General features: G+C 47.7%; 2 protein-coding genes across 4 annotated transcripts in view; both read left to right on the plus strand.

Moving 5' to 3' along the window:
* The window catches only part of diaph1 (diaphanous related formin 1), a 32,430-nt gene extending 22,678 nt beyond the window's left edge, over window positions 1–9,752 (plus strand). For both annotated transcript variants that reach the window (XM_078101199.1, XM_078101198.1), the window contains 5 exons: window positions 1,554–1,618; window positions 3,052–3,231; window positions 4,690–5,226; window positions 6,433–6,547; window positions 6,687–9,752. In XM_078101199.1, the coding sequence (XP_077957325.1) occupies window positions 1,554–1,618; window positions 3,052–3,231; window positions 4,690–5,226; window positions 6,433–6,547; window positions 6,687–6,811 (1,022 nt within the window). In that variant the 3' untranslated portion in view covers window positions 6,812–9,752. The remainder of the gene's footprint in view (window positions 1–1,553; window positions 1,619–3,051; window positions 3,232–4,689; window positions 5,227–6,432; window positions 6,548–6,686) is intronic.
* Window positions 1–27,288, plus strand: part of LOC144406190 (protein diaphanous homolog 1-like) — a 125,163-nt gene that overhangs the window by 72,558 nt on the left and 25,317 nt on the right. The gene's annotated exons all lie outside the window — the stretch shown is intronic.

Consider the following 27,288-nt stretch of genomic DNA (forward strand, 5'->3'; position numbering starts at 1 on the left):
GAGCAAGGCGCAGAATCCAGCTCATCGGAGCAACGCAGACTTTTCCAGCCGGATCAAGAAAGTGTGTTATGATGGCCAGTGATCCATGTCATTTCCTGTCTCCCTCTATCCTGTGCGCACACATGACATGCAGAGTTTTAGGTGAGGAGTGGTGCATACTGGGTAAATGTGCACGTGCACTTCAGTGACTAAATGTTGACGAGGAAGCACCCGCTAACGAAAACCGGAGCATAATGGAGGTGGAGGCCACGTCTCAAGAGTTCAATACTCCTTTATGGCAGTTCTCCGTTGCTCACCGCAGGAGGCTCTAATTGCACTGCTTCTAAATGCGTCCTGACACACACACACGCTCACACAGGCTGGCTGGCCTCCTTTAAGGCTGCCAGAGTTATTATCGGTGGAAAGCAGCCCAATTCTGCCCTGCATGCATTATTTAGTGTTTTTCTTTGAACTCTGAAATTCAGCACAGTTTTCCCCTACATTCACGCTCCCTTAGTGCTCTCCATTCGAAGTTTGTCCCATTTAGCCTAGCCACCACGACAGAAGTAACCCCCCCCCCCCCCCCCTCCCCACTCCCAGAGACACAAACACACACTCCCCTCCTCCATTACACATCCAATAACTACGTAAAGTCATACACAAACCTACACTCCGAAACTCTGTGGGTTGGCATATTAATGTGAAGTTCTTTCATCCGGCAAAAATCTTCCCAAAATAGAATTCCCATTTAGCATTCTGTGCCTTTCTTAATAGCTTATCTATATATAAGGTTGCATAGTTTCGACTTCTTCTTCCACTAGCATTATCTTCAATGCAACCGAAGCCTCCCTCTCTCCTCGCACTATCTAATACCATCTTCTATTTTTGCTCCACTCCCATCTCTGCTATCTATCTGTTTGATCCCTCTCCTGAGCATCATGATTAGCTGTCTTTGATCCAGTTACTCTGTGGCATTCATCTTCATGCTAATTAGTTATTTTACTGCACATGTTCGGTAAGCCCTCGGGGGCGCTGAACCACCTGTAGGCCATGCAATTATTCTGTACAAGTACCCTGTTGGTCAGCGGGTGTCCTTATCATTTTGTCCTCTGCCAAGCCCAGCCTCTGATAATGGATTACCTGCAGACTGTTATACGGGCTTTCTTTTTCACAATTCGACAATTTGATGGAAATTGGTGTGAGATGTATCCGTCGTAGAAGGAAATGAGTGTGCTCCCACCTCTCTCGCACATCCACAGACTTGGACAAAGGTGTATATAGTCTGGGCTTTAAAGGGAGCGGCGTGCAACAGAAGGCAACGAGATGCCTCCACAATCTTCTCGCAGATCTTGAGTTTGAGTAGTGTGATAAGGGGGAAAAAGACTAGGGCGGGGGGGCAGATAGGACGCTCGCTCTGTTTGTATGCATCTGTTTGTAAATGTCTGCTGGTGCACAGTGTGCGCCAGACAGAAGGGTGCGATGTCTTCGCGCCCAGACGCGCGCGGGTGCGCTGTCTGAAACCCTTATCTCACCCGCCACCTTTTCCTTTTCTCCCGTCCTCTGTGTGTCCACAGACAACATGGTGGACCAGACCAAGGTAGAAGCCAGCGAGGCCAAGGCCGCCGAGATGGAAAAGAAGGTGAAATACACGCATTCATTCACAGTGGACGTCCAAAATGAAAAAACAAACGCACAACAACAACAACCCACAGCATGTAATACCCACGGACATATTTGCATGTCATCCCAGAAGCACACAAGGTATTACAATCATACATTGTAAGAGCCCCCCACCCCCTACCTCCTCAAACACGGACACATTGTAATTGTAATTAGATTCTATATGAGCAGTGTTAGTCTGACACGGGATGACAAATGAGAAAAAGGGAGGGATAGTGGGAGACTAAGAGAATGAGCGCGCACGTGTCTTTCGGACAAATGCGCTTACATTCATACATGGTGAGGGGGTCGGGCGGGGGGGGGGGTGTGTGACTTGTTTGTGTCCCACCGACAGGATAATTCCACAAAGGGAGCACGGATGGCCGTTCGTTCAGTCACACTGGATCACGTCCACGCATTAACTGAAAACACATTCATTTCATTTCTGTTTACCACGCACACACACACACACACACACACACACACACACACACACACAGGGCTAGTTGTCTATGACGAGGTAATTGCAGGCAGTCTTTCTGGCAGGAATTAGGGATGCGGCTGTCAGGTCGCTGGCAGTAAGGGGAAACGGATCTTCCGTCAGCAAATTAAACAGCCGTGTGTGTGTGTGTGTGTGTGTGTGTGTGTGTGTGTGTGTGTGTGTGTGTGTTGTGCGTGTGCGTGTGCGCGCGCGCGTGGGGTCATCGGTTGGAACGCTATTATCCTGTTTTGTCAAGTGTCCTAGAAACAAAATCCTCGAAAATGTATGAAAGTGAAACAATTCAAGTTTTGGGTAAAAAATCTTCGCTTTCTGTTTCTAATGCATGTGAAGTCTTTAAAATGGAAGTGAGAAGAGCGCTCATTCAAGTGCACTGAAGCATCTTAACTCAATAATTGATACTAATTTGCAGTGCAAATTATACAATGGAACTGAAAGCACTAGACTGCAGGAAATTGCTTCTACAGGTCTTTGAGATACGGAAACTGCTGCTCTTAAAAAAAGGGAGACTGAAAGCTTGTGCATATAAACACACTTTGTTCCCATAATCCATTGGGGTTCGCTGGTGTGTGGTTTGCTTCAGGGTCGATATTGATGTGGAGTATTTCTTTATTTTCTGCTCTCCAATCCTCTTAATAAAAATAGTTTGTGAAATGAAGCCTGTGAACGCTGCTCGCTTCTGAATTACAACAACACTAAATCCATTCCATCATTATGTTTTATAAGAAGAATCTTTCTAGTTTTCAGGCCAATGGGACCTTTATGATTCTTAGTGAAATCTTCAGTCTTTTCTACAACCGTAGAGATACCGCTTCTTACAGGTGTAGGGCCACCAAAAAGTCTACCTTGCCCCTTGGGCCACTCTAACAGAGTCTGTCTCCCTCTGTGTGTCCCTTCATGTGTGTTTGTGTTAGCTGGATGCCGAGTTGACGGCCCGCCACGAGCTGCAGGTGGAGCTCAAGAAGCTCGAGGGCGACTACGAGCAGAAGCTGCAGGGCTTGAGCCAAGAGAAGGAACAGCTGGCCACTTCTAAGCAGGAGCGGGAGAAGGAGAACCAGGGACTCCAGCAGCAGCTCGGCACCCTCAAGCAGCAGGTACACACGCACACACACACGTGTCCATGTTAGGAACATTAGGACAGAATCAATAAAGCTTCAGTCGGATCATTTATTCACTCCTGTTTGTTTTGCTCGGAATCGCCTACAGAAGAAAACAAACTTCTACTGAAGAGAAATATTTTTGTTTTGATGAATACTAATCCCGCAACTTTAAGCGCCAAAAAGTTGTTCCAACAAACACACAGAAGCCCCGTGGCCTTAAATGATTTAGCCAACTGCCAGAAAAGAAAGAGTCAACAAAAAGCATATCTTGTGTGTGTGTGTCTCAGTGTCAGTGTGTGTGTGTTTGTGGAGTGGAGTGTGCGGGGGGGGGGGGGGGGGGGGGGGGGGATTGTTTAGCCGTCAGTGTCCTGCTGCCACACCAGCTGGACTTTGCCTCAGAGTGACACCCAAACTCACCAAGTGACCCAGAACAGTCTGCCTCTGTGCACGTGTGCCCGTAACCACATGAAGATGTTTCACTTTGAATGTTTGTGTGTTTGTCCGCCTGTCTGTCGGGTAAGAGAATTAAATCGCTTCCAAAATGAGCCTCATCCAAAGCGGCGGATGCCACCACAGTCCTCGTCCCCGAGCGCGCGTACGCTCGTCCGACGCATCGACGGCGTCGCTGTGCGGCCTTCAGACAGGCTTCCACGCGGTGACGGCTCACTGTCTCTTGTGTTTGAGGCGCTGCCCATCGGAGATTTCGTCACATGTGCCGATCTCCCGCTGTTCCTCCGTGTGATGCCGTGCCCGGCTCTCCATCAGTCGCCTCGCTGAGAAAGCTCGCCTCAGAGGCCCCTTTTATGTCTTCTGTTCAAAGTCCGAGGAAACGACACTGACAATTTGTCACGCGGCATATGGACACACTCTCTCTCCCTCCCTTTCTCACCGTTCACTCTTTATGCAGCTAAGAGGAAGATGTTTTAAATCTCATGCGGTACATTCCCATTCAAAGTCCAAGTCCTCTCACACAGATTCACCATCAGCTGGCCGACTTAAATGACTCGGGATAGTTTCCTCAAGAATTGGCCCCTCACTGATATAGTCGGATTAGTATTTCAATGTTGACTAAAAAAATTGATTTCACACTAATTTAGTTTCTTTTGGATTCCTCTGTGGACTTAATTCCCCCCTGTAATGCGTTCCTCTCTGGGCGTGCTCATCCATTCTCCCCCAAAACTCCATCCTGGCCAGACTTTAATCCATTTCTATGTTGCTACTTTCCCTCTTTTGTTAAGCTTGTTTTTTTTATTCCCTCAAATATAATCACTCAGTTGCCATGGCTATTCAACTGGAAATGGTGGATATTGCCAAAGCTTTCCAAAACAAATGTCCATGCTGAACGTACAGTGTTGTAATGCTCATATGAATTTTGATGGGCTCCTGTGTGGACCTTCCCATTCGTATTTCAATCTATGGTGATAACAAATATGTGTCTTCACTTCCCTGCAGATTGAAAAGCTGTCCAAAGATCTGGAAGAGGCCAAGACCAAAGTAGTCACAGTCACTGTTCCTCTGCCGCCTCCCCCCCCTCCTCTACCCGGCCAAAATGCAGGTATGCCCCCTCCACCCCCTCCGCCTCCTCTCCCGCCGATGCCAGGCTATGCAGGCGTACCTGCTCCTCCACCCCCCCCTCCTCTACCGGGTCAAGCCAGCATTCCTCCGCCACCTCCTTTGCCAGGCATGCCAGGGCCACCGCCACCCCCGCCCCTCCCTGGCATGCCGGGACCTCCTCCACCCCCGCCCCTCCCTGGCATGGCAGGACCTCCCCCTCCTCCACCCTTACCCGGGATGGGACCTCCACCACCGCCCCCACTGCCCGGGTTTCCCGGTATCCCCCCGCCACCGCCGGGCCCAGGCATCCCTCAACCTCCACAATTTGGCATGGGGGGCTGGGTGGCCCCCGCACCACCCTCCCTGCCTTACGGGCTCCAGCCTAAGAAGGACTACAAGCCCGAAGTCCAGCTGAAGAGAGCCAACTGGAGCAAGGTCGGTCCTCAGATCGGCGGTTCAAAATGAGATCGCTCTCCAATCACTTGATGTGCAATTTCCTCTGCTTTTTTTCACGTTCATGTTGTACGTTCTCGTCAGCTCCTCGTGAAACAGGGAGGGACTTTATTTTAAGGGATTCTGATGGAATTTAGTTTATGTCAGTTATGTCCGTTTAAGTCTTTATTGTGTGCAACAGTGTGGGCGCGTTAGTAGAGGGATTCTGACCTAAAGTGACTGGCATGCATATGTGTGTCTCACGACTGTGCGCTTCATGTTTTTCTCAAACCTCTCATGTGTAATGGTTAAAACATCAAAACGGCCCTCTGTCTTTCTCTAGCCTAAAGCTACTGTTTAATGGCCTCAGCAGGCTTCATCAGCATTTAGCTTCTCTCTCTCTTTCTGCCGAGAGTGTTTGACGAGGATGTCACAGAAATTGCTTTTTAATAAGCCTTCTTTTAACTGCGCCAGTGAAAGATAATTAAATTGCTGGTAGAAAGGACAGTATTCTTTTGTAATTTAAATTAACTTTTTTTTTTTTCATTGGCTTGGTCTCATCCTGCTTTTTTTCCCCGCATTTGCTTTTCTTTCTTGCTCCTTCAACTCATCCCCCATATCGCATTTCCCTTCTCTGTCTTTTCTGTCCTCCACTCCCCCATCCCTGAGGCGTTGTCCATAATGAAAGAACTGATATCTGTAAATTTACTACCACTGCTTTCCCTCTCGCTCTGTTTGACTATTTCTCTTTGTCCTTTTTCTTTAATGAGAGCACTCACAAAGTTAAGGAAAATCATACAAAGTTCATTTTGACTTGTGACCATGAGGGAGAGAAGAGGAGAGTAAGAGTCTTAGTAAGGTTGAAGAAAGAATGGGGCGAGAGTCCTCTCTTGTTTCTTTGTATTTGAAGCTCTGGATGCTTTGTGGTATCTACAGTGTGCAAAGATTAGAAAATAACCACCTGTTTCCTCCTCTGTGCCTTTCAGCCCCTTTTTACATCCTGGCGGTGTCCTCTGTTGTGTCGACTTCTTTTTACGCGTGTTTCATTGTTTGCCCTGTGCACAGATAAAAATTCAGGAAAATTTAGTCAACTTGATGATATGGTTATCTAAAAGATAAAATGTATAACATCTTTAACCACAAAGATAACATCTTTCTTCTTCGTTCCATCTCCCCCTCTCTGTGCGTACGGCCGTTTTTCTCCCTCAGATCGGACCTGAGGACCTCTCTGAGAAAAGCTTTTGGACCAAGGCGAAGGAGGAGACTTTGGAGACCAGTGAGCTCTTTGCCAAACTCACTTTGGCCTTCTCCTCACAGACAAAGTGTGAGTGTGTGGCTTGTGTGTTTTCACTACGGTCATCATCATGTGGTGTTTCACAGTAATGAGCAATGTCTTCCTCTATGTCTCGTCCCTCCCCTTCCCCCCAATTCCACGTCTATTTCAATCCTCCTGCTTCCATCAGCCACCAAAGGTAAGAATATCACACACCCGCTTCCATTTAGTCTTCATTTCTCCTCGCATCCTCTCCAGCATTCCTCAACCTTCCTCTACTTGGAGGACACGCTGCACATTTACATTATTCAGTAACACTGTGTCAAAACAGCCTCTCACACCACTTCATGAATAAACCACCCACACCTGTGGTTTGTGTGTGTGTGTGTGTTGGTCTTCTCGACGTGCCTGAGGTTTGTTTGTTTGCGGAGAGACCGAGCGTCTGGTGAGATGAATTTGGGGACTTTGGGAGAGACGGACAAAGAGAGGAAGGACAGGAAGAAGGTCACTGATGTCCTTCCACTAGCCACCTGCTGTCCTGGCACAAAGCGCTGACACACGGGCGTACGCTCGCACACGCACACCTGTCCACTCCTATCACCTTGTCCAGGGCCACTGAGCCTTCTGCCCCGACTCCTCCATATTAATATAGTAACCAGGACACCAGGAAATCCCAGGCACACAGCGCGTGTGTGCGTCCGTGCGTGTGTACACACACACAGACTGGCTCGTGACATATACATAAACAGAAGTGCACATGCACACATGGCTGATGCTAGCAGATGATGTCAGGTAAATGTCAGTGTTGGCAGCTGTCCCATTTCCATTCACCTGCATGGCAAGTCCTAACGTTCGCCTGTCACTCCTCGCTTTGACCCCTCCACCCCCACCCCCCGCTCGTGCACCCACGCCTCTACTTTTTATTGGTTGAGACAGCCGCTCGTTCTGGTTGATGTCTAATAACCTTTTCGCAGAGCTGAGTATAAAGACACCGTGGCCTTTTCATAGCCCCACACCTGTCTGCAGGTGTGTGTGTGTGTGTGTGTGTGTGTGTGTGTGTGTGTGTGTGTGTGTGTGTGTGTGTGTGTGAGAGACCTAGTCCTGTGTGTTTATGACTGTGGAAGTTGATTTGTTGATATATATGGTCTTGAATCTGTTGAAGTTTGGTTGAACAACATGTTCTTCAAAACCAAATAGTCTTTTCATTGAGCTGTTGTGTGGGCATTTTATTGTTTTGTTAGTGCACATAGTGTGAGGTTTAATCCTTCCTGTGTGTGTGTTTGTGTTTGGAATACATATTTGTGTATTCATTCCCAATAAGCAACCAGCTCCGGTTGTACAGATTGACCTTCACCCGTTGTCCTTCCTTCTCTCGCTTAAACACACCGCTGCAGGCGTGATACATTCCTGCTCACCTCCCCATCCGTCTCCTAATCCCTCATTTGTGGAAGGCTGACTTTCCTTTTCCTCGTCTTCCTCCTGCGCCTCCCATTCCTTGTTATCCAGCAAACGGACAGACGAACACATCTGACCGGCTGACCCTGTATGACCTTTTTCTTCTTCCTCCCTATCAGATGGCCGGCACTGCTGCTGGGGTTACACACGCACACACAGGCACAATCCCACACAGATAAGAGACGTGTGTGTGTGTGTGTTTGTGTGCATGCTCAGGGCGGGGGTCAGGGGTGTTGACCTCTGAGGCTCGGTAGAAGAGCGTAGAGCTGATGGTGAGAGACACGTCCTCTGGCTGCAACACGGCTCTCAGGAACACACTCACGCACTTGGACACACGCACGCGTCTCGCTCTATTTCACGGTTTGCTGTTTATGTAGTTGTGCGTATTTCTCTAGCTATGCAGCTCAGGCCGTTGGATGACGTGCTCGACTTCAGCAGTTAAGATGCTCCCGGCTCCTTTCAGCTGCTGAGCACGTCCGGCTTCAGCCGAAACAAATCCCCCAGCAATCCTGGACTGACTACAGAGATGATTATTAAAACATTTGTTATTCTAACGTAAACCTAGTAAGTGTGTTTCCCTGTGCTGGTTTTAGATGCATTACAGTAAAGTGATGTACTTGTCCTTGATTCGTTTGGCTTCAACCCTTCCCTTTTGTTGCGATATCTATACATTTTTTTTTTTCCTAGTTGAAGTCATTTGACTTTTATGTTGAGGGATTTTCCCCCAACAAGAGCAGAAGCTGATATCAGACACACACCAGCTCCTTTCGTATATTTGTGCATGTGTAAATAATCTATCAGCATCTGCAGAAAATATCAGAAAGGACTTTCTAATTATTTCTTGTACTTTGGTGGTGTTTTTGAATGTGGTACCTTGAGACATCCTTCTGCCTGATCAAGTCAGCGTTTGGCATTGAGCCCACTTGACTACGTGTCTTCAATAATGGTTGTCAGGTCAGGCGATAGATGCTCATGTGCACCAGCACTCGAGAAGAACTTCACTTAACTTGATGTTTTCCAGTCGAGCGTCCTTAAATTCAAGAATTTTCCCCGTTGGTCGCTGTTAGTGGTACTGTGGTGCTGAACATCGTATTCACCTGCATGGGCAAGATTAAATGAGCTGTCACCACGAGAAATCAGAAGTTTATATTATGGAGTCAGTCAATACATTGACACTGTTTTGCTTTATGGGTTATATCTTGTTTTACATAATGCATCTGAACAGCAAGATGACGCTAATACAGCTTGTCATCCACAATCATTTATTTTGATTTTATTAGTCTAATTGTGGAAAATACTGCTTCTATTCAGTGTCCTATTGTTGGGTGTTGCCAGTTTAATGGCTTACAATGTGGATGTGAGAGGAATGAGAACCAGCTACTGGTTCTCATTCCTCTCTTCATTGTGCCTGTAGCCGTTTTCTACTCCTAAGTATGTGTTTCGCGCTTTCTTTCTGATATTACTGAGAATAGTGATATTACCGGGAGAACATAATCTGAACGGGGATGTTTTTCATGCGGGTACCCATGGTTTTGGTCTTTGTAGGAAGGTGACAGGGCTGGAATTCATACTGCTCTTCTAATAGGTGTGGATATCCTTAACTGTCCTTTTCTCACTTTTTCCGACTGGCTTTGATAGCAGGTGCCTTTTGAAGTCGGCACCTCAGATAGCCCAATTAGCAACAGAATGAGGGAGAGAGAGCGAGAGAAGGATAAAGTGGGAGGAGGGTGGAAAAAGAGCGAGCTGAGGGAAAGGCTGGGCTAGGGGGAACGTCGTGATTCATTTGATTCAGGAGAGAAAAGGAGAGAAAATGGCCAGGAGCATATATGATTATTAATCCTCATAATGCCAGGATCATTTTCACATCCCAATTCTCCAGCGCTCACCCTTTCCCTTTTATGTGTCCCGGTCTCCATTGCCGGATTTTCCGTGGTCTGTTGAAGTAAGACAACCTCATTTTTCTTCTCCAGTGCAGCCCCCCCCCCTTCCTCTCCACCCACCAAAAGAGTCACTATGGGATGTCATCAACTCCATATCACTGCCTAACACACCTACACATGCAACAGCACCTTTCCTGCAATCCAGATTCATTTCCAGATGAATGCGTGCGGGGGGGCGGGCTGTGTGCTGGGGAGAGTGGGTGGGCGAGCTCAGCCGCATTTACAAACCAATTATAATAAGCCTTTTGATCTGCCTGTGTTATGAACAAATCAATTTCCTTCTCTTAGTTCATGTACACACGTGTGTGTGTGTGTGTGTGTGTGTGTGTGTTTAGTCTTATGCCCGCTCTTTTCACCTTAATGAGCCACCAATCTGCAAGAAAGTGTGCGTATTTGCTGATGCTTGCCTGGGGCCTCTCTCTGGTGTAAGTCCATTAAAGGGATGAGATGTGTCATATATTAGCAATAAAAGCTCTACGCATGGAAAATAAGGGCGCGGTGTTGACGAGGCCTCCACATCTTCCGCTAAACAAAACTCCCTCCACCTGGTGGCTTGTTTTTTATTTTCCTTGGAGTCAGCTGGAGGAAAATGAGCTAGCCAGTGAAACTCACTTTCTCAAACTAAATGTCATCTGTAATATATTGATTTACCCTTTAGTCATCTTATCTCGGAAGTTCATAGACAGTTCATTGTGTGACGAGCCTGATGTCCGTGCACTCGCTGCTCCTCATTGGATACGCCTGATATCCAATGAGGACAAAAAAAGTTTATGAAAAGGAACACAGGTGAGAGTGAGGGAGGGAGCGGGGGGGCTCCTGTCTTGCCTCCTTCCCATCTCCTCCATCCCAGTTTCATTACCCCACCCCCTCCACGATGTTTGTTTTTCCACTGTTGGATCCCCTCTAGGTCTCAGCCAAGGAGCATCTGTGAGTTGCATTCGGGTTTGTGTTTACATTTGCGTCTGTGCGTGTGCAATTAGAGAGTTTTAGATGAGTTTCTGGGACTTGTAGACTTGCAGCTGCGGTCTCATGAGACCATATCTAACATGTACTAATGAAGCACTTAGTAGACTAAATGAGGAATAATCCCACTTTATTAAGCCACGACAGTGTTTGTGCATGCTTGTGCGATTGTGCTAAATTAGTATTGGCTTTGAAAAGCTTGTGTGCGGTGTGTTTGAAGTTATCTCTGAGTGCATGTGTGTATATGTTTGTAATTGTGTGGCGCACAAAAGCAGGCCGTGTTAATAAATCATGCCGTGTTCAGGCTGTAGGAGGAGAAGCAGGTTAATGCGAGGGTCACTAATGCAGCAGAAAGAGCCGCGGAACATAGCGATAGTATTCTTTGCTCCTGTTCTCTCCCATTCATTCCATTTCTGGAGGCAGCCACGGCCGCCATTTACCTACCTGCCTACCTACCCACCCCCGCCCCCCCACGGCAACACATAACCAGACGATCGGATCACATTGGCTCTGTTCTCAGTGGGAGACGTGAATGGAAGTGGCCCCTATAAGCCGAAATATAGACGAGCTTTTCGATATGCAGGTCTTGAACGATTGGCTGGGTCCCCGTTGTGTTGCACGCGCGTTTTATGTGTACCACTGCTTAAGTTGAAATCCTAACCGTGCCGCCTTAAGCCCCTGACTGTAGCGTTGCATTAGACCGGCCCCGCTCGCTCTCTAAGCCTCGGCGTGTATTCCCACCGCGGCAATAGCGAGAGCGCTCCCTCATTCTTCCGTGTCTTTAAGGTTGGGGGAGCAGCCGCTCATTCATCGGGCCTTATCAGGTTCAAACACATCTCTGTGCGCTCAAATTGGCTCCGATTGCCGAATGCAACAGCTCTCGCTCACATGTGCGAGCGGAAACATACACATGTAAGCATGCACACAGTCACACACTCACACGTGCTTTTGTCCCAATCATTCTCCTCGTACCATCCCTCCCTCGGTATATCTCTCTCCTTCTGTTTTACATGCAAATGAGCTAAGTGTACTCGTACCGCAGCATTACCGCTGTGGGTGCGCCTAATCTCCCCGCCGCCTTTTCTTTTTTCCTGGAGATTATCCTGTTTTTAAGCAGAATACGCTTTCTTCGCCTCACTCGGCTCCTCTCCCAGCCAACCAAGCAGTCGGTCAGCCAGCCAGCGTTCCAATGTCTCATCCGTCTCATCCGAACACCGTTACCATTTCAATGTTCCCAGTAATATGACAGCTGTGCAAGTTGCTGCGGGAGCCTCCGTGTGTATGTACGCGTGTGTGTGTGTAATCTCTGTGGGTGTGTGCGTGTGTCTTTTTAATAGGCTGATAAACTCGAAAGCTTGTTACAGATGCAAAGTATCCCCAGTGTTCCTGATTCCGTCTCTTTTCAGCGAGGCCAAGAGGGAAGGAAATATGATCCGAGATGGGAGGTTGTGGGTATGAAGGCATATATGTATGCACACCTACTCGCTTCCTGTTTGGCCCCTCTTGGTATCGGCAGCATACTGCTTTTTTCCTCCCCCGTCCTGTGCATCCTACTTAATGTGTGTGTGCGTGTGTGCGCGCACATCCACGTGGGCCAACCTGCTCCTGTGAACGTGTGTAGTTGGAGGTGCTTTGATTTTTGGTGTTGACTAGTTGAGGAAGTCTCACAGAGGCCGTGTCTATGATTAGAAATGATGTTGATCGTGAGAAAGGGGGGAGAGATGAGAGTAAGGAGTCGGGGGGGCCCCAGCTAAAAGTGCAGATTGACTGTGGATGGCGGCTCTTTTTCCCGCCTCAGCGAGTCCCTCTGTTTATTTTTCTGCAATATTAGCTACCTATTCCCGAGGGCAGTGACACACACACAGAAGCACGCAGGAGGCTTAGCCCACTTTGATGTCACTGATAGCATACATTAAAAAAATGGAGCGGTAAAGAGCAACAACTTCAAAGATGGAGTTGACGAGATAGGAGCATTAACCCCAATCCTCCTTCCTCCTCTTCCTCCCTCCTGATTTCCTCATCTCTCTTCTCTTATCTCTGCCTGATAAAAGGGTTCTCATGAAAAGCGAATCCAATAAACGACGGATGGAACCAGAAAAATGACAGCAGGCTGGTGGGGGTGGAGATAAAAACAAGCTGTAAAATGAGAAAAGGCAAAAGAGATGGCGGCAACCGAGGCATTAGGAAGTGTCCTTTTAAAATCCAAAGCCCCTATCTCAGTAGAATTGTTTAACGGTAGCCTGGAGCTGCTGCTGAGGCCGCGTTAGCCAGCTGCTGAGTTATTAGGTTGCTATTAGACTATCGTCCCCATTATGCTGATGGCTCGGACCACGTCTCCCGGGCTCTCGCACAATCACACATATTAAAACTATCAATTCTGCCCAAACTTTGCAAACACTTGTTCCAACATTGTTCACATGGTCTTGTTTACTTCCGTGCGCACGCCGGTGCACGTATTTTGTGCTCATCCAGGGTACACGTGAGGTGTGTGTGTGTGTGTGTGTGTGTGTGTGTGTTTAGTGACCTGCCCGGCTTTTCATTGCCGCTGGTCTGCCGCCGTGGAGGATGTGTGTAATGTGGATAAGCTGTTGGCATTTACACCGACACCGATGGTATTTACAAGGCCTGGTGGAAGAGGACACACTCCACTTTCTGACCTTAATCTGCGATCAGTGGCCGCGTGTGGAGTCAACTGTATGTGTTGATGTGTAGCTACAATAGCTTAGACTCCATGCATAGTTTGTGTGTACAATAATGTGTGTGTATGTTCCCAGGTAAATTACACTTGGTTTGTGCCTCTGTGTGTGTGTGTGTGTGTGTGTGTGTGCGTTTGCATGCTCAAGCCCCACTCCATCACTCGGTATCTGCGTGTGTCGTGTTCTGTGAGACGCGGGCTCTGTTTCGCCCCGCGGGCACCTTCATTTTTCACCGTGCTTTGGGCTGCACGTCGCTGGATGAAAGTGTACCGGTGCACCCTCTTCGTGTCTCCGTTTCTCTCTTCATCTTCCTCCCCGTGTCCTTTTTCTCTCCCACCACCCAACCCTCAGCTCACACACACACACGCCTAATCAAAGTGAGGGAGCTCTCTAGATTAGTACTTGAGAAAACTCCCTAAAGATATTCCTTCATTTTGACCATTTTCAGGTACTCTCTTTGCTCCCCCTGCACCTCCTCCCTCCCGGCTTTGAATTTTTAACCTCTCTACTGAATAAGAGATGTGCCGATTCTCTTGGGGAAAGGTAAGTTGGAGGGAGAGCGAGAAATGAAGGGAGGGAGAATGCTGGTGGAGGCAGAAGGGAAAAAGGTTGTCCCTAAACATGCTTTCACAGTTATCCCCTAAAAACTCCACTCTGTATGCTCAATAATGCATGGCCATCGCTCACTCCCCATCCCCTCCCCCCTCCTCTCATTCCCATCTTTCTTCATCTCCTTCATCTTCCCCTTGTTGGTTCCCTAAGCGCTCATCTCTCCAGCCAGCAGATTAACTGCAGGGTGAAACTGAGACAGGCAAAGCAGGGTGATGGTAGCGGGGCATCAGGGACCAACAGTAAAAGTCATCGTGTGAATGGAGCTACTACTTTAAGTATTGATCTGAGCGAGCGCGCTTTGAAGTTGTACCATCTCAGACGGGCCGCGGAGCTTGACTTGACCTGAAAATTGGAGTCTGACTTCTCCCAAAGAGTATAAACTCCATCGCATTCTTTAATAGTTTTCCTTTCAGAGACAAAGCTATCCCGTCCTGACCCCAAATCCGCCTGCTCCCGTTTCACCAGGGCAAGGATATGAAATATTGGTGCTGTGTTAGTGATGTGCTGTGATCGGAGACGGTGCTTTAGAAGGAGGACTTGAGGCTGTGTCATCTCAACGAAGACTGAATCCGTTATGTGGTACACATAGTCAATACGGGTCACAGGTTCTGCTTGTCTTCTATGTATTGTACTTAGAAGAGCTTTGTCTACTGGAAGCGTTCCCGATATGCGAGCAGAGTGAACCTCCTAGGACTTGATGTGCATGCAGATGGCATCAGCAGCAGCTCCACTTCGGGTGCGGCAGAGACTTCTAAAGATCCCTCCAAGAGGCTTTTTTTTGTTTTCAGTCTGTTCTGGAAAGTTTCTTTTTTTTAAAAGCCGCAGTCTTTTTTTCACTTTCAAAGTTTCATGTTGATTTTTGCTCTCAAGCTTTACCTTCCTCACTGGTATCTTTGTTTCTAGCCTCAAAAAATATAGCAGCAAGAGCAACAGACTACAAATAATACCGCTAGTAATGAAATTGACCTTTTTCTGAAAACTGGAAGCAACAATTCTCAAATGACTAAAGTGATTTACTCTCTATAAATTCATGTTTGTGCAGCTAATTTTATTTGAATGGAAATCTGAAATTACGCCATGTTGTTGCCAGCTACGCTTTGAGGACATTCAGAGCTGAAAGCGCATCAAACTGCTAACGTGCTGCTTCGCCTTTCTTCCAGACTCTAGCACTTGATGCGGTGCTGCAGTTTTAATGGGAGGAAGTTCCTAAAAATGTGGTAGTCCGTTGGCTCACGAGGTAGTTCCCCAAACCAAGAGAGATAAAAGCTTGCCGACTCTGTGAGAAAGGGGAAACTCTTCGGAGCTGGAATGATAACAGCTATGCTGCTTGATTGAAGCCGGTTGAAGGAAACGAACATGAAGGCTGCTGCATTGTTTGCCAAAGAAACATTTTAATAAAGCATTTATGCCGTGGCAGAGGGGAGTGCCAGGAAGAAATTCAAGACCACAATAAATGTTCTGGTTCCGTATTAATACGGTTTTAGATCAGTACAGTAGATCCCTTTTGTTTATTTCGTTGATTTATTACGTTAGTCGTTTGTTCATTTGAATATATGGCCTTACCACAGATAACCTGCAAGTACAATTTAGTCCGTGTCGGAGACGCAGATGGATGCGGTGTAATCTCGGTTCGGCGGACGAGGAGACGGATGCCGTTATTGAGGGTAGCGTGAAGGAGAGCGAGGCGGGATGGATGGAGCTCGGAGAAGGACGAATGGAGGCAGCAGGGATCCGTGTGCGACTGAAGAGGGCACTCAGGGAGGGAACGGAGGAATGACAAATGATCAAAAGGTGCAGGGACACCAGGCGGATCGAGGACGCCGATGTCCAGTTTGAGAGGGCTGTGCGGGAAGACGCACTGCCCCACTGGCTGCTGGGAGACCGCCATAGGTGGCTTGACCAACATGCGCATACCTCATGCCCAATTTCCTCCTCGTATTCGCCTTGTGAGAGAACAGATGGACAGAGACCTCTGTCCGTTTCTTTCTTTTCTATTTCTTCCTCTTGGAGGACGGCCACGGGTCACAGGGAGCATTTCCTCTGACCGCGCTTGGCTCTCCACTGAATCCCTTCCACTTCCCTTTCCTCTTTTTTGTTTTCCCAAATAGCTTAGTTAGGGCTGAGTACTTAACTGTACACAGTTGGCGGTCAGACACACACACACACACACACACGCCCACACCACCGGGTTTCCTTAGAGATTGTCTGCTTAATACTTCATAGCACTTAGAGGCTTCAACAAGCCCCAAGGTGCTCCTCTGAGGTGTGGAACGCATGAGAGCATGCAACCACCCCCCCCCCTTTTGTGACCCCCCCTCGTGTATCCGATACACTACTTCCCTTTTCTGCCCCCCAATCTTCTCCCCAGCCAGCCTGATTTAATGAGCCCAGAGAACACAAGGAAGTACACGTAGTACAACATGTTACACATTATTCATTTATAGTGGGCCAAATGTAGCTGCATTTCCTTCAGACTTTAGTCAAAACCAACCTGCACTTTTCAAAGGCCTTTATGTCAATTTACTCTGGTTTCGTTTTTATGCTTTTTAACAAATTACGTTTTCTCAGATCACGTGAAAATAAAGTTTAGTTATCTATTGAGTGCAAAAGGATTTTCCACAGTTAAAATAATCAGCAGCTTTATCATTCTGTGCATTTAACTAACAGCCTCATTGTGGTTCCCTCTGTCCTTAAAAAGTGTCCTCATCCTCTAAGATGGGGAATAATGCATATTTGTTGAATGGTCTCTGTTCTCTTACCTCTCCCAATTGTTTGGTTTATCACTTTTAGTGATTAGAGTCCAAAAGTGGAGAGAAAAGATTCCTGCTCCTCAACAGAAACATATCATTTATCTTTGTGGTTTACAGCTCCATTCTTCCCCCCCAGAAGGAGTAATCTGTCTCTATAAAACACCGTAGACCGCTCATCTTTAACGCACAATAGAACATAAACTTCATTAGTATTTGCATCCAAGCCCTCTGGTTTTATTTCAGACTGCATAGGAATGCCAAAGTCGTCACATGGGACAGTTTGTGTGGCAGCTTTGAAAAGGGGACAAGTGTGTGCATCAGGGGAGCGGACTCTGTTATGTGAGTAAGCACGTATCCCCCCCATGAGCCCTCCCCCAAAATGTGTAAAGTTATGCTACAACCCTGCCACTCAACACAATAATTCATAAGCGTTTCAAGACTTGTAGTCTAGGTGTGTGTGTGTGTGTGTGTGTGTGTGTGTGTGTGTGTGTGTGTGTGTGTGTGTGTGTGTGTGTGTGTGTGTGTGTGTGTGTGTGTGTGTGTGTGTGTGTGTGTGTGTGTGTGTGTGTGTGTGTGTGTCATCGGGGACCACAGACACTGTCAACTTGGTAAAAAAGCATGTAACTGAGGACAGGCTGGCCTTATGAGACCTCCATCTGAAGAACAGTGAAGCAACATCAAGCGCGCGCACACACACACACACACACACACACACACACACCCCGTCATCCAGGCAAAGGGTGGAATCCTGGGCTCGTCATGCGTTGCGCCATAATCCAGTTTAGCAGGAATAATTAGAAATTAAGGAGTGTAATGTTATCAGTGCGCGATCCGTGCCCGCCCGTGCATGTGCTCATATCTCACTCTGAGTGCTAATGTAGGACAAGGATCATCCACAACTGAGGGAGAAGAGTAAAGTATTTTCTTTGTGATTTGTGACTATTACCGCCTTCCTCAGTCCTCTTTCGACCCTCCCTCCTCGCCGCCTCGCGTATTATCCTCTTCTCTCCTTGTTACAGTCGTCCACGCTCCCTCCTTCCTCTCACTTTTTCCCTCCCATCTTCTAGGAACATCCACACAATTACTTTCCCATCCTCTACGGCCTTGTTTACCGCCGCCTGTGCCGCCATTATCCCGTCCTGCGTGGACTCTCATTCGGCGCTTTCATCCTCTCCCGCGTTGGCTTTTTGTTAGAGAAAAAGCCATTTCCATAGCTCTGCCACTCTTTTCAAGACGGCGGGCGGCATTCAGGTGTGCATCTCTCAACGTCCATTTCATGCCCAGCTCTTCATGTTTCATAGTTTGTCTTTATTCCGGTTTGTGAATAGGGCGACCGGGAAGCTGTGCTACTTACAATTGCTCGACGTGAGTCTGGCCCCCCCTCCCTTCCCCCGGCCCGGCTTTCAGACGGGAGCCGAGTGGCTTACCTTTTGTCCTTGAGACGCTGCGTTCAGTCTCCGTGCTCTTTTATTTCTTTTTCTTTTTCTCCAGCCGTCTAGGCGCTCATTCGTGTACGTCTGCTGTTGTATTGCCCATACGCTGTTTGTGTTGTATCTCACACAATCGTTGTAGAGATAGATTGAAAGATGGAGGGCAATAAAAAGGCAATAAAAAACAGCAGGAGGATGAATAGGAGGGGAATGGAGACTGAGTAAGAGCAGGAAAAGCGCCGTGAGTGATGAGGCTGTTTTTGTCTGCGTGTTTCCTGGATTGCAATTTGTGTGCGTTTGCCCGCCCGCCAGACGCACTGAGGTGTGTGTCTATTGATACTCCCTCAGGCAGACAGTAATGATATTGTTTTTATTAATGCCTGATTAATGTTTTAGGTCGTGGCTGCCGGAGCTCTTAGTGCTTTTTATTCCGCGCCTTTCGTCAGTTCTCGACTACAAAACGCCGCCTCGACGATTCTTTCTTTTGTCTCGTAATGAGCAACAAGTATTTTTTCAAATCAGAAAAAAATAGCAATAGCGGGTAAAAAACTTCCCTCTATTGGATCACTGTGCTCGCTATCCGGCCATCTCTCTGCTTTCTCCTCTCCCTCCTCTGTCGCCTCCTTCCCCCTTTGCTCTCGCTCGTCCCCCTCTGGCGCCATCGGCGGCATTCTGTCTCTGTCAGGTGCGTGCGAGATAGCCTTCACGCCGCTGACTTGGAGCAGATGGGCTTTTGGATGTTTCAGCCTCCCATTCGACTCCTCCCTCACCGACCTATAAGGAGAAATCTATTGCTCCTGTCGTCCTCTCTCGATCTGACTGAAGGTTGTTAGACGTTTGATAGATCCCGCCGGGCGCGCGGCCTTTTTTTATTTAAATGTTTGATTGCTTTTTTTCTTGCCCTCTAGGCATCCATTTGTTTCTGCTTATTTCAGCTCAGCGTAATAAAGCCCTGATAAAGATTTTAAGTGCATTTCTTCTTATTGAAATAGTTTTTGTATAGCGTTGTCAGTGAAAGATGATTTGAGAGTTAGCTGCTACACAGCAACAGATTCATGACGTAGGAAAATCCAAACTTGTAGACGACAATAGCATCATTTTAATATAAGGGTTATAAGAAAAAAAAGACCTGTAGTGTAATAAAAGTCCACGTGAGTTTGATGGCTTGTCTCCAGGTTAGAGACACGTTGCACTTGACCAATAACTTCGGAGGAGAGGGGAAAAAGTCGCTATAAAGTTAGCTGTGATGGATTATGCTCTTGGAGCTTAAAGTTTAAAGTTCAAACGCACGCAGCGAACTCCGATAAACAAAACATTTCCAGGCCGGTTTCTAGCCACCGGATGCGCATTAGTTCACAACAATAGATATAATAAATATTATAAATACATTTATTTAACCCAGTTACTCATTGACTTACAGTGGTACCACCTTGTGAGCCATAACAACCCCAAAACATGTTTAAACGTCCCAATGGCTTTTCTTTTAGGCGTGCATCTTTGCAAACTGCTGGCCCAGTGCACCGTGAACAGGCCTCTTTCTGTGTGTTCCCGACTGTATAAAAACACTCCAGTTAGGCGGCATGTTCTGTATGCGCTGTGCACATGTCCTTAGAAGGCTCCTAAAGCCAGAGCGATGTGAGCAAATCCCACTTGTCTTCATTAGATAAGGATACATCCAGAATACCCATGCTGTTTACTTCACCTGTATCAAAATTCACCGGATTGCCATATTTGGAAAGGGAGTGGGGTGTGCGTGTGCATGTAAACATGGTCAATTAGCTGAAAGCGCCACGCGTCTGTAGAATTAATTCTCAGTTTGAGCAGCGCTGCTCAAAAAATCTTTTGCATTCGATGTAGCACATGGTTCAATATTCATTTCCGGAATACCTTGCAACGGAGCTTCCACCGGCTAAACATGTAAGCTCGGATACAAGGGACGTCTATTATCGATTACCAGTCACTATTTTTGGCCTTGAAGTATTGAACTAAAATGCAGGTAAACGTTATCCATAAAACAAGTGGATGTTTATCGTAAAAAAAGTAACTTATGTGTTTTTATGTTAGTCATATCGTGTGAGAGAGAGCGAGAGAGAGAGAGAGAGAGAAACAAGGCCAGCTCTGCCTGCAGGCTGTTTGGCCCCAAACTCTCATCAGCCCGTTGGTGCTGAAAGAGAGAACCGTCTGCCCCCTCGTCACTGTAGAACCACACACGGCACCACATGCACACGCGGAGAAACCCACGCGCATTCATCTCACACGTAATGAACCAAAATCCCCCCCCCCTCCCCCGCCATCTCTCGTCGCCATCCTTCCTTGTCTTATCAGTGCATCCCATCTTCTTTTATCCACCTCCCCAATCTGTCCGTGCCTCTGTCAGACACTTCCTATTCCCACGTCTCGCCTCCGAGACGAGCTCTCTGTTTCTTACTCCTCCACTCCCTTCATCCTTATCTGGGCTCCTCGCACCCCCCATATATCCACTAGCTTTAGATTACTTTGAGAATGTCTCTTCCCCCTTTCCATTCCCCACACCCCCCTCACACTCGGCCCTCTTCATCTCTCTCTCCTCTCCTCTCCTCGTCTCCCTCTCTTCTCAGTGGTGGTTTTAATGCATTATGAAAATGGACTGGGGCTATGAAAGCGAAACAGGACAAGTTTGGCTGTTTAATGTGACTCCTTTCACTCCTCATCTGCCTCATTGGCACGCTGCGGGTGTGTCTGTGCGCGCATGTGTGTGTGTTCATTCTACTGTGTGAAGTTGTGCTTTTCATGTGTACATTGGTACACACACACACACACACACACACACACACGTGAACACTAAATGTGACCGACACGTCGACTGGTCTTCAGACATGTCGTGCCGCATTCCCGCTCTTTAATGTGGACTTCCAGCACACACACACGTGCACACACTTTGGGCAAGCATTAAACTGCATGAATAATAGAATAGACGAACAGACGGCGTGGAACACATGTTTCTCCGAGACGCGTTAATGGAAATGAGTGTTGAGGACATGAATAGAAGGATGAAGGAAGCTGGCTGTTTGTGAGGCGGAGGGTGAAGTTCCACCCTGCAGGGGGGTGTGACCTGGATCGGGCCGTTTCCACCTCCTCTGACATTTGTACCGACCTCCGCTTCCAAGTTAAGGCCTGATGCCGGAGGCCAACCTGTGACAATACCGAAACTATGCTGTAATTTTGACTAGCAAACAAACAAAGGCATTAAGGACCAAGAATGGGATGGGGGGGTGGGGGGGCGAGAGGTTGCTGACCCACCTCGTACCTTATTGTCATTTTCCATTATTCAAAAAGCTACGAAGAAGCTGATTGTGTTTGGCTGCGAGTAGAAAGAACTTTTACCGTGTTGCTTGTGGGAGAACGCAGCATGGATTTAAAATAGCCTCCGTCTTTTCCTGTCTTTTCTTTTCCTTTCCAGACTCCCCCCTTACTGCCACACTGCCACCTCCTCTTTTGCTCAATCTTGCTCTGATGTTGCTGTGTGTGTGTGTGTGTGTGTGTGTGTGTGTGTGTGGCGATGGATATTTTGAGCAGGCGGCATATGTGTGTGTGCATCAGGGTTTAATTGCGGTGTGCATAGAAACGAGTGTAATTAGCCGGCGCTCGCTTCCCTGCCGCCCGGCTAACAACCAGCATCCCCTCTGCGCTCGCTCGCTCTCCCTCCGCCTTTCCTCTTTGTCTCCCTCCCTCTCCCCCTTGTCTCGTGCCTGTTGCCACAACGACGAGCCCCACTCCGCCATTGTTCCCCGCTGTTCTCCAAGAACAAAGGAGCAAGCTATTAGCTCCCTGAGAGCGGAGTGGTGGAAATGGAGGAGAGGGATAGAGGACGAGAAAGAGCGAGGGAATGGGGGGGGGGGTGTAAGGGGTGATGAGATGAGTGTGGAGAGCGCACTGGCGAATCAGCGAGTGAAGGAGAGAGAGCGGATGAGACACGGCCGTGGAAGAAGTGAACAACGTGACAAAGAGACGTTGGGGAAGCGGAGTTGGGGAGATTTACTCAAAGGAGTAGAAAGGGGAGAAGGAAAAGCCGGGGAAAGAACATGTGAACAAGACCTTTGGAGAATTAGAGGCTGAGAGGCAGATTAGAGGAGCAGAAAAGGCTTATGGGGCACCAGATATAGCGCCGGTTTTTCGTCCTTCAGGAGCAAAAAGTGGGCTCCAGCAGCTCATTTCATTCCTTTTAGAGAAACACACCTGGCTTCCCTACACAGTCTCACCCCATCTACCTTTCTGCTTTATGACCCCTCGCTTTCCCTTTGCCCCTCCCCCTTTTGCTCCTTCTCGGCCCATTGCAACCAGGATGTGTTTTTGTGCGTTGCCCGAGCGTGCACACGTATGCACCGGTAGCTCGTCTGTCCTTGCTCCCCATGCCCGTCATTATGGCCGCACTGTGTGTGCGGGAGGGTCATTAGTAGCGAGTGTAGGCGGGTAATGCGCCGTCTGCAATGCCGGCCATCTGAATGTTAACAGATTGTAACGCGGCACGGAAAGTGAATTTGGTTTCCCAAGGAAAATGGAAGCAAATTACACTTTTATAGCCCTCTGCCACTATCTTTTTCTCCCGCCATTACTCACTGGGTGTAGCTGGGAGGGGGTAGTGCGAAGGGGGAAACCAACTAATTGGGAAGATGTCCTCGCGGAGGAGGGTGGTTTAGGTGCGATGGTGAAGCCGTGGTTTACGGGGAAACGCAGGGACAGATTTTTAAGTAGTCGATAACCTCTATCTCTCTTTGACCTTCTCCCCAGTAGAGACACAGCTCGGGGATGAGAGACGCGCTATTATCCCGCAGGAGGCTCAGATAATTGTCTAGATGGCCGCTCGTAGTTTGCAATACCCATAGACATGTAATCCTTTATATTTGGATTTACATATGCTGGTATTCCTGATTTTTACAATTTACCCTGTTTAATAATACAAGGTAAATGTCTGTGTGATGGATTTTCTGGCTAAAGGTAACTAAGTCAGCATTTACAAATTTACACACAAACATGGGTTTTCAGAGTATTTGTATTTAAAGTACCTAATGCTTAATGACCTGTCTTCAAATACATCCTTTTTTTCGGGATTCTCCAACAGTACTGTTATTTGTGTCATTACAGATGTTTTTTTCTTTTTGGCAAATATGAAAATCCGTTTTTCAATTTTTAGCAACGGTAAAAAATAAACTTAATTGTCTTTTCTTTGGTGGACTGCAATACGAATGTTTATTATGAAGACAGCCCTACGGCGCCAGCTTTTAGGGTTCTCATTTTTGAAAACTCCATTTGTTCTCCCTGATAGTGACAAATTGCCAGAAAGCCACTGCTAATGATGACTGACAGCCAGTAAAATGCTTTGAGAGCTGTCAGACTGTACAGATTACGGTAACAATGGCTTCATAGTGTGACTGGTCGAGCTGCTTCACAGCTCTGAATCCTGCTGATTTAATACACTTAAGTTGGAATGCCGCCTGTCGCTCTTTGCACCTGCCGGTCACCTCAATAGCTACTATGGACCAATCCAAAGACGACCCGTCTATGAAAATGTTGGCAGTGGAAATGAATAATACATTGACAGTAAACAACATACACAACACGTTTTTGACAGATGCCACCATTTATTTTAAACTTTATTGTGCAATATCTGGATCTTTTCTTAAATTTTGACACACAACCCTGGATCTACGCCCTTGTCCTTTTGGTTGGCTTTTACTCATTAAAGTTTAATTTCCTGTTAATATAAGCATTCTGTTAAGAATCGTATCTACTTCACAGCTGGTCTTTCACCGGCTTTTTGACACTGTTTAAAGTTAGTCTATTATGATTTAGGGATATAGGGAACACCGATGGATTGGCTCTGCGTCTTGGGAAAGGAACTGAAGCCCGAGTACTGAACCACTGAGGAGGAAATCTACGAGCACCTCGTAGAGTTGGAGCAAAGCTTCGCTGCAGTGAAACCGCATTCAGGGTTGGCTCAAGGGCGACGTTTCCCAGCCAGACGGGGAATGTGTTTTACTCACACACACACACACACACACACCCCGTCATATGGTGGCTTACCCGCCTGACCCGGCGGCTCTGTTGCCCTCCGGGGGGGAGACGGGGAGCATCTTTCACGGCGACGTGTTGCTTCTTGGCACCGGAGAGATTGCATCCCTTCCTCTAGGAGGGAGCAATGATGGGGAAGTGTCTCCATCACTCCAACCCCACCTGTCTGCTCCCGAATGTTTTGTGTGTGTGTGCGTGCATGCCCCCCCTCACCCACTTCCCTTCCTCCTGTAGCCCCCTCGATCTCTCGCTCTCTCTCTCTCTCTCTCTCTCCATCTGCTCCCCTCCCTCAGCTGACATTTGCTGTCAGGCAGCCTTATTATTTTGTTCTTCAGGTTTCTTATTAGGATTCTCTTGTTCCCTCTCTCCAGCTCCGTCTCGGTCACTCTTCTCTTCCTCTCTTCATCTGCCTCAAGGCCCTCCCTGAACCCCCCCGCCTCCCCTCTCCCACTCAGTCCAATAATGTTTCCTTTACTTCTCGTTCTCTCCCTTTTTTTTCTGCCTTTCTTTGCCGCATTCAATTTGGCGTAATCTAATTCAGTCCGTCTCCCACGGTCCCATCTTCTGTTACACCTCTCTCATCTCGCTCCGTCTAACCGGGTTTTCTAAAGGTCACTTTTCCTTTTGTCTCTTCTCTCCTCCTTTTCCCTCCCTCTCTCTTCCCTCCTCCCGGTAAAGTTGTGGCTGCAGTTGCTCCCAAGGACTCCGTGTCTCTTGGCTTTTAATTATACTCTGCGGGCCCTCTGCCCCGTCCCCGGAGGAACGTGCACACACGGCGGTTTATGCCCCCCCCCCCTAACGTGCACGGACGCGGGGCAGACGGACGTGCACAGAGTAAACAAAGAAGGCCTGACCGTGATTGTCCAGCTGTCGACGGCGTCGTCCCTTCTCTCTCTCTCTCTCACACACACACACACACACACACACACACACAGAGCTACGTCGGAGCTCGTTAGCTCGGATTATTGAACCACAGGTTGCACGTGGACATTTAGTCCGTGCCGAAGTCTGCAAAAGTACCGGGAGTTCATCATGCAGCTAGACAGCAAAGGAGACAGGAGACTGTTGTCATGGCGATTAGAATCCCTCGAGGTTATGTCCCCCCCCCCCCCCCCTCCTCCACCCAACTCTCATTCCCTACATCCTGTCCACTCGCTCTTTTTCTCTCTCTCATTCCATCTCTCTTTACGCTCCGCTTGCTTACTTTGTCTTCACGTCTCGCTCCCTCTTTCTCCTAATGTCCTATTTTGTTCCTTTCCTCTTGTTTCTCTTTTCCTCTCCTCTCTTCCCTCCCTGTGGTTCTCACCTCTTGTCCATTTGTCGGGGGAGGGAGGAGCAGAGGAGGGAAAGGAATGCTAATTTTATCGCTATAGCGACGGAGTGCAGAAGGTTAAAATAAAGAAAGAAAATGTCACTTGTCCTATTGTGTGTGTGCAAGTGAGAGTGAGAGAGAGTGAAAGTTTTGAGTGACATTTGGGGTATTTTTCCGCTTTGCCCTGCTCCCCTGCCCAGTAAATGATGTGTTTTATATTGAGATATATATATATATATAATGTCATATATGAATATATATTGTGTGTGTGTGTATATATGTATGCACGTTTTTGTGCGCAGAGGGCAAATGCTGCAAACCTAAGAGCCGTTTTCTCCCTCCTCTTTGTTTTTCCGAGTCAATCATCTATCTCTGTCACTTTTTCTTCATTCCGCTCTCTCTCTTCACCCCTCACTCATGTCGAAAATGTAATCATGTTCAGGGGGCTGCGTCGAGGGAAAGTGAGGGATCATGTGAGAAGGGGCAGGGGGAGACTTTGAAGCGAACGTGGGGAAGAGAAAGAAAAAGGCATTTGTATGTGTACCCAATTACCACTCCAGCCAGCCCAAAGTCACCTTCGCAGGGAACGGACGCACACGCTCTCTCAAAATAGCTGCTTTGTGTGTGTGTGCTGGAAACAGTGGTGATGAGGTAGACTGAATAATGTAATGGCTCCTCTCGTCCGTCAGCTCGGGGCTTATTACATGTTTGTTGCCGCTGTGTGTAATTGTAGTTGTGTGCGTGTGTGTGCGTGTGTGTGTGTGTGTGTGTGTGTGTGTGTGTGTGTGTGTGTGTGACGTGAGCCCAGTGGTCTTTATCAGTGCTGGTCGCTCTTTGTTGAATGCATGCACTTAAAGTGTTTATGCTGGTTCCTATTCTTGTTCTTCTACCTGTGTGAGGCAGACTTGTAGTCTATGTCTCATTCCTTAGGTACGAGTCCAGGGTCATTAGGACATTAGTTTCAGTCCCACATCGCTGACCGGTAGTCACTGGCAGTGGGCTTAAACGCTGCAGTTCTTACAGGTGAAGCAATGCAAACGGCCTGTGTGTGTCCTTGTTAACTGTGGCCTCGTTCTGCTTTGCATCTTAATTAAAAGACCGTAGGCCTCCCAGCACTGCCTGCGCCCCCACAGTCCACTGGGGCAGAAAAGCACAGGAACAGAGAGAGGGAGGGAGGGCAGTACAAAGGGCCGAGGTCGAGAGAGAAAAATGAAAAAGCAATGCGTCTGAACACATTGAAGAAAAAGTGATCAATCTGGAAAGGAGAAGGAAGGAAACTACGAAATGGATGTTCCTATGAGGGAGGGAGAGACAAAGTAATGGAAAGTTTTCGAAAAATTTGGATTGAGATTGAGGCCCATACACCTTCTGTTCCCCCTGCTGAATAGGGATGGGCATCGTCTGGGGGAAAGTGGGTAGTCGTTGCCAACGCTCGCTCTGCGTCCGCTGGTGGGAGCGTGCTCAGATGTGCGTGTGTGCGTGCGTGTTTGCCATTGGGGAGGAGTTCATGTGCAGCAAAAAAAATTCCAGATAATTGTATAATTGTAAAGGAAACACTGGCTTAAATAAATATAAGTCCAAGCTAA

This window comes from Gasterosteus aculeatus, chromosome 4 (assembly GCF_964276395.1).
Source record: "Gasterosteus aculeatus chromosome 4, fGasAcu3.hap1.1, whole genome shotgun sequence".
In the NCBI taxonomy this organism is placed as follows: domain Eukaryota; kingdom Metazoa; phylum Chordata; class Actinopteri; order Perciformes; family Gasterosteidae; genus Gasterosteus; species Gasterosteus aculeatus.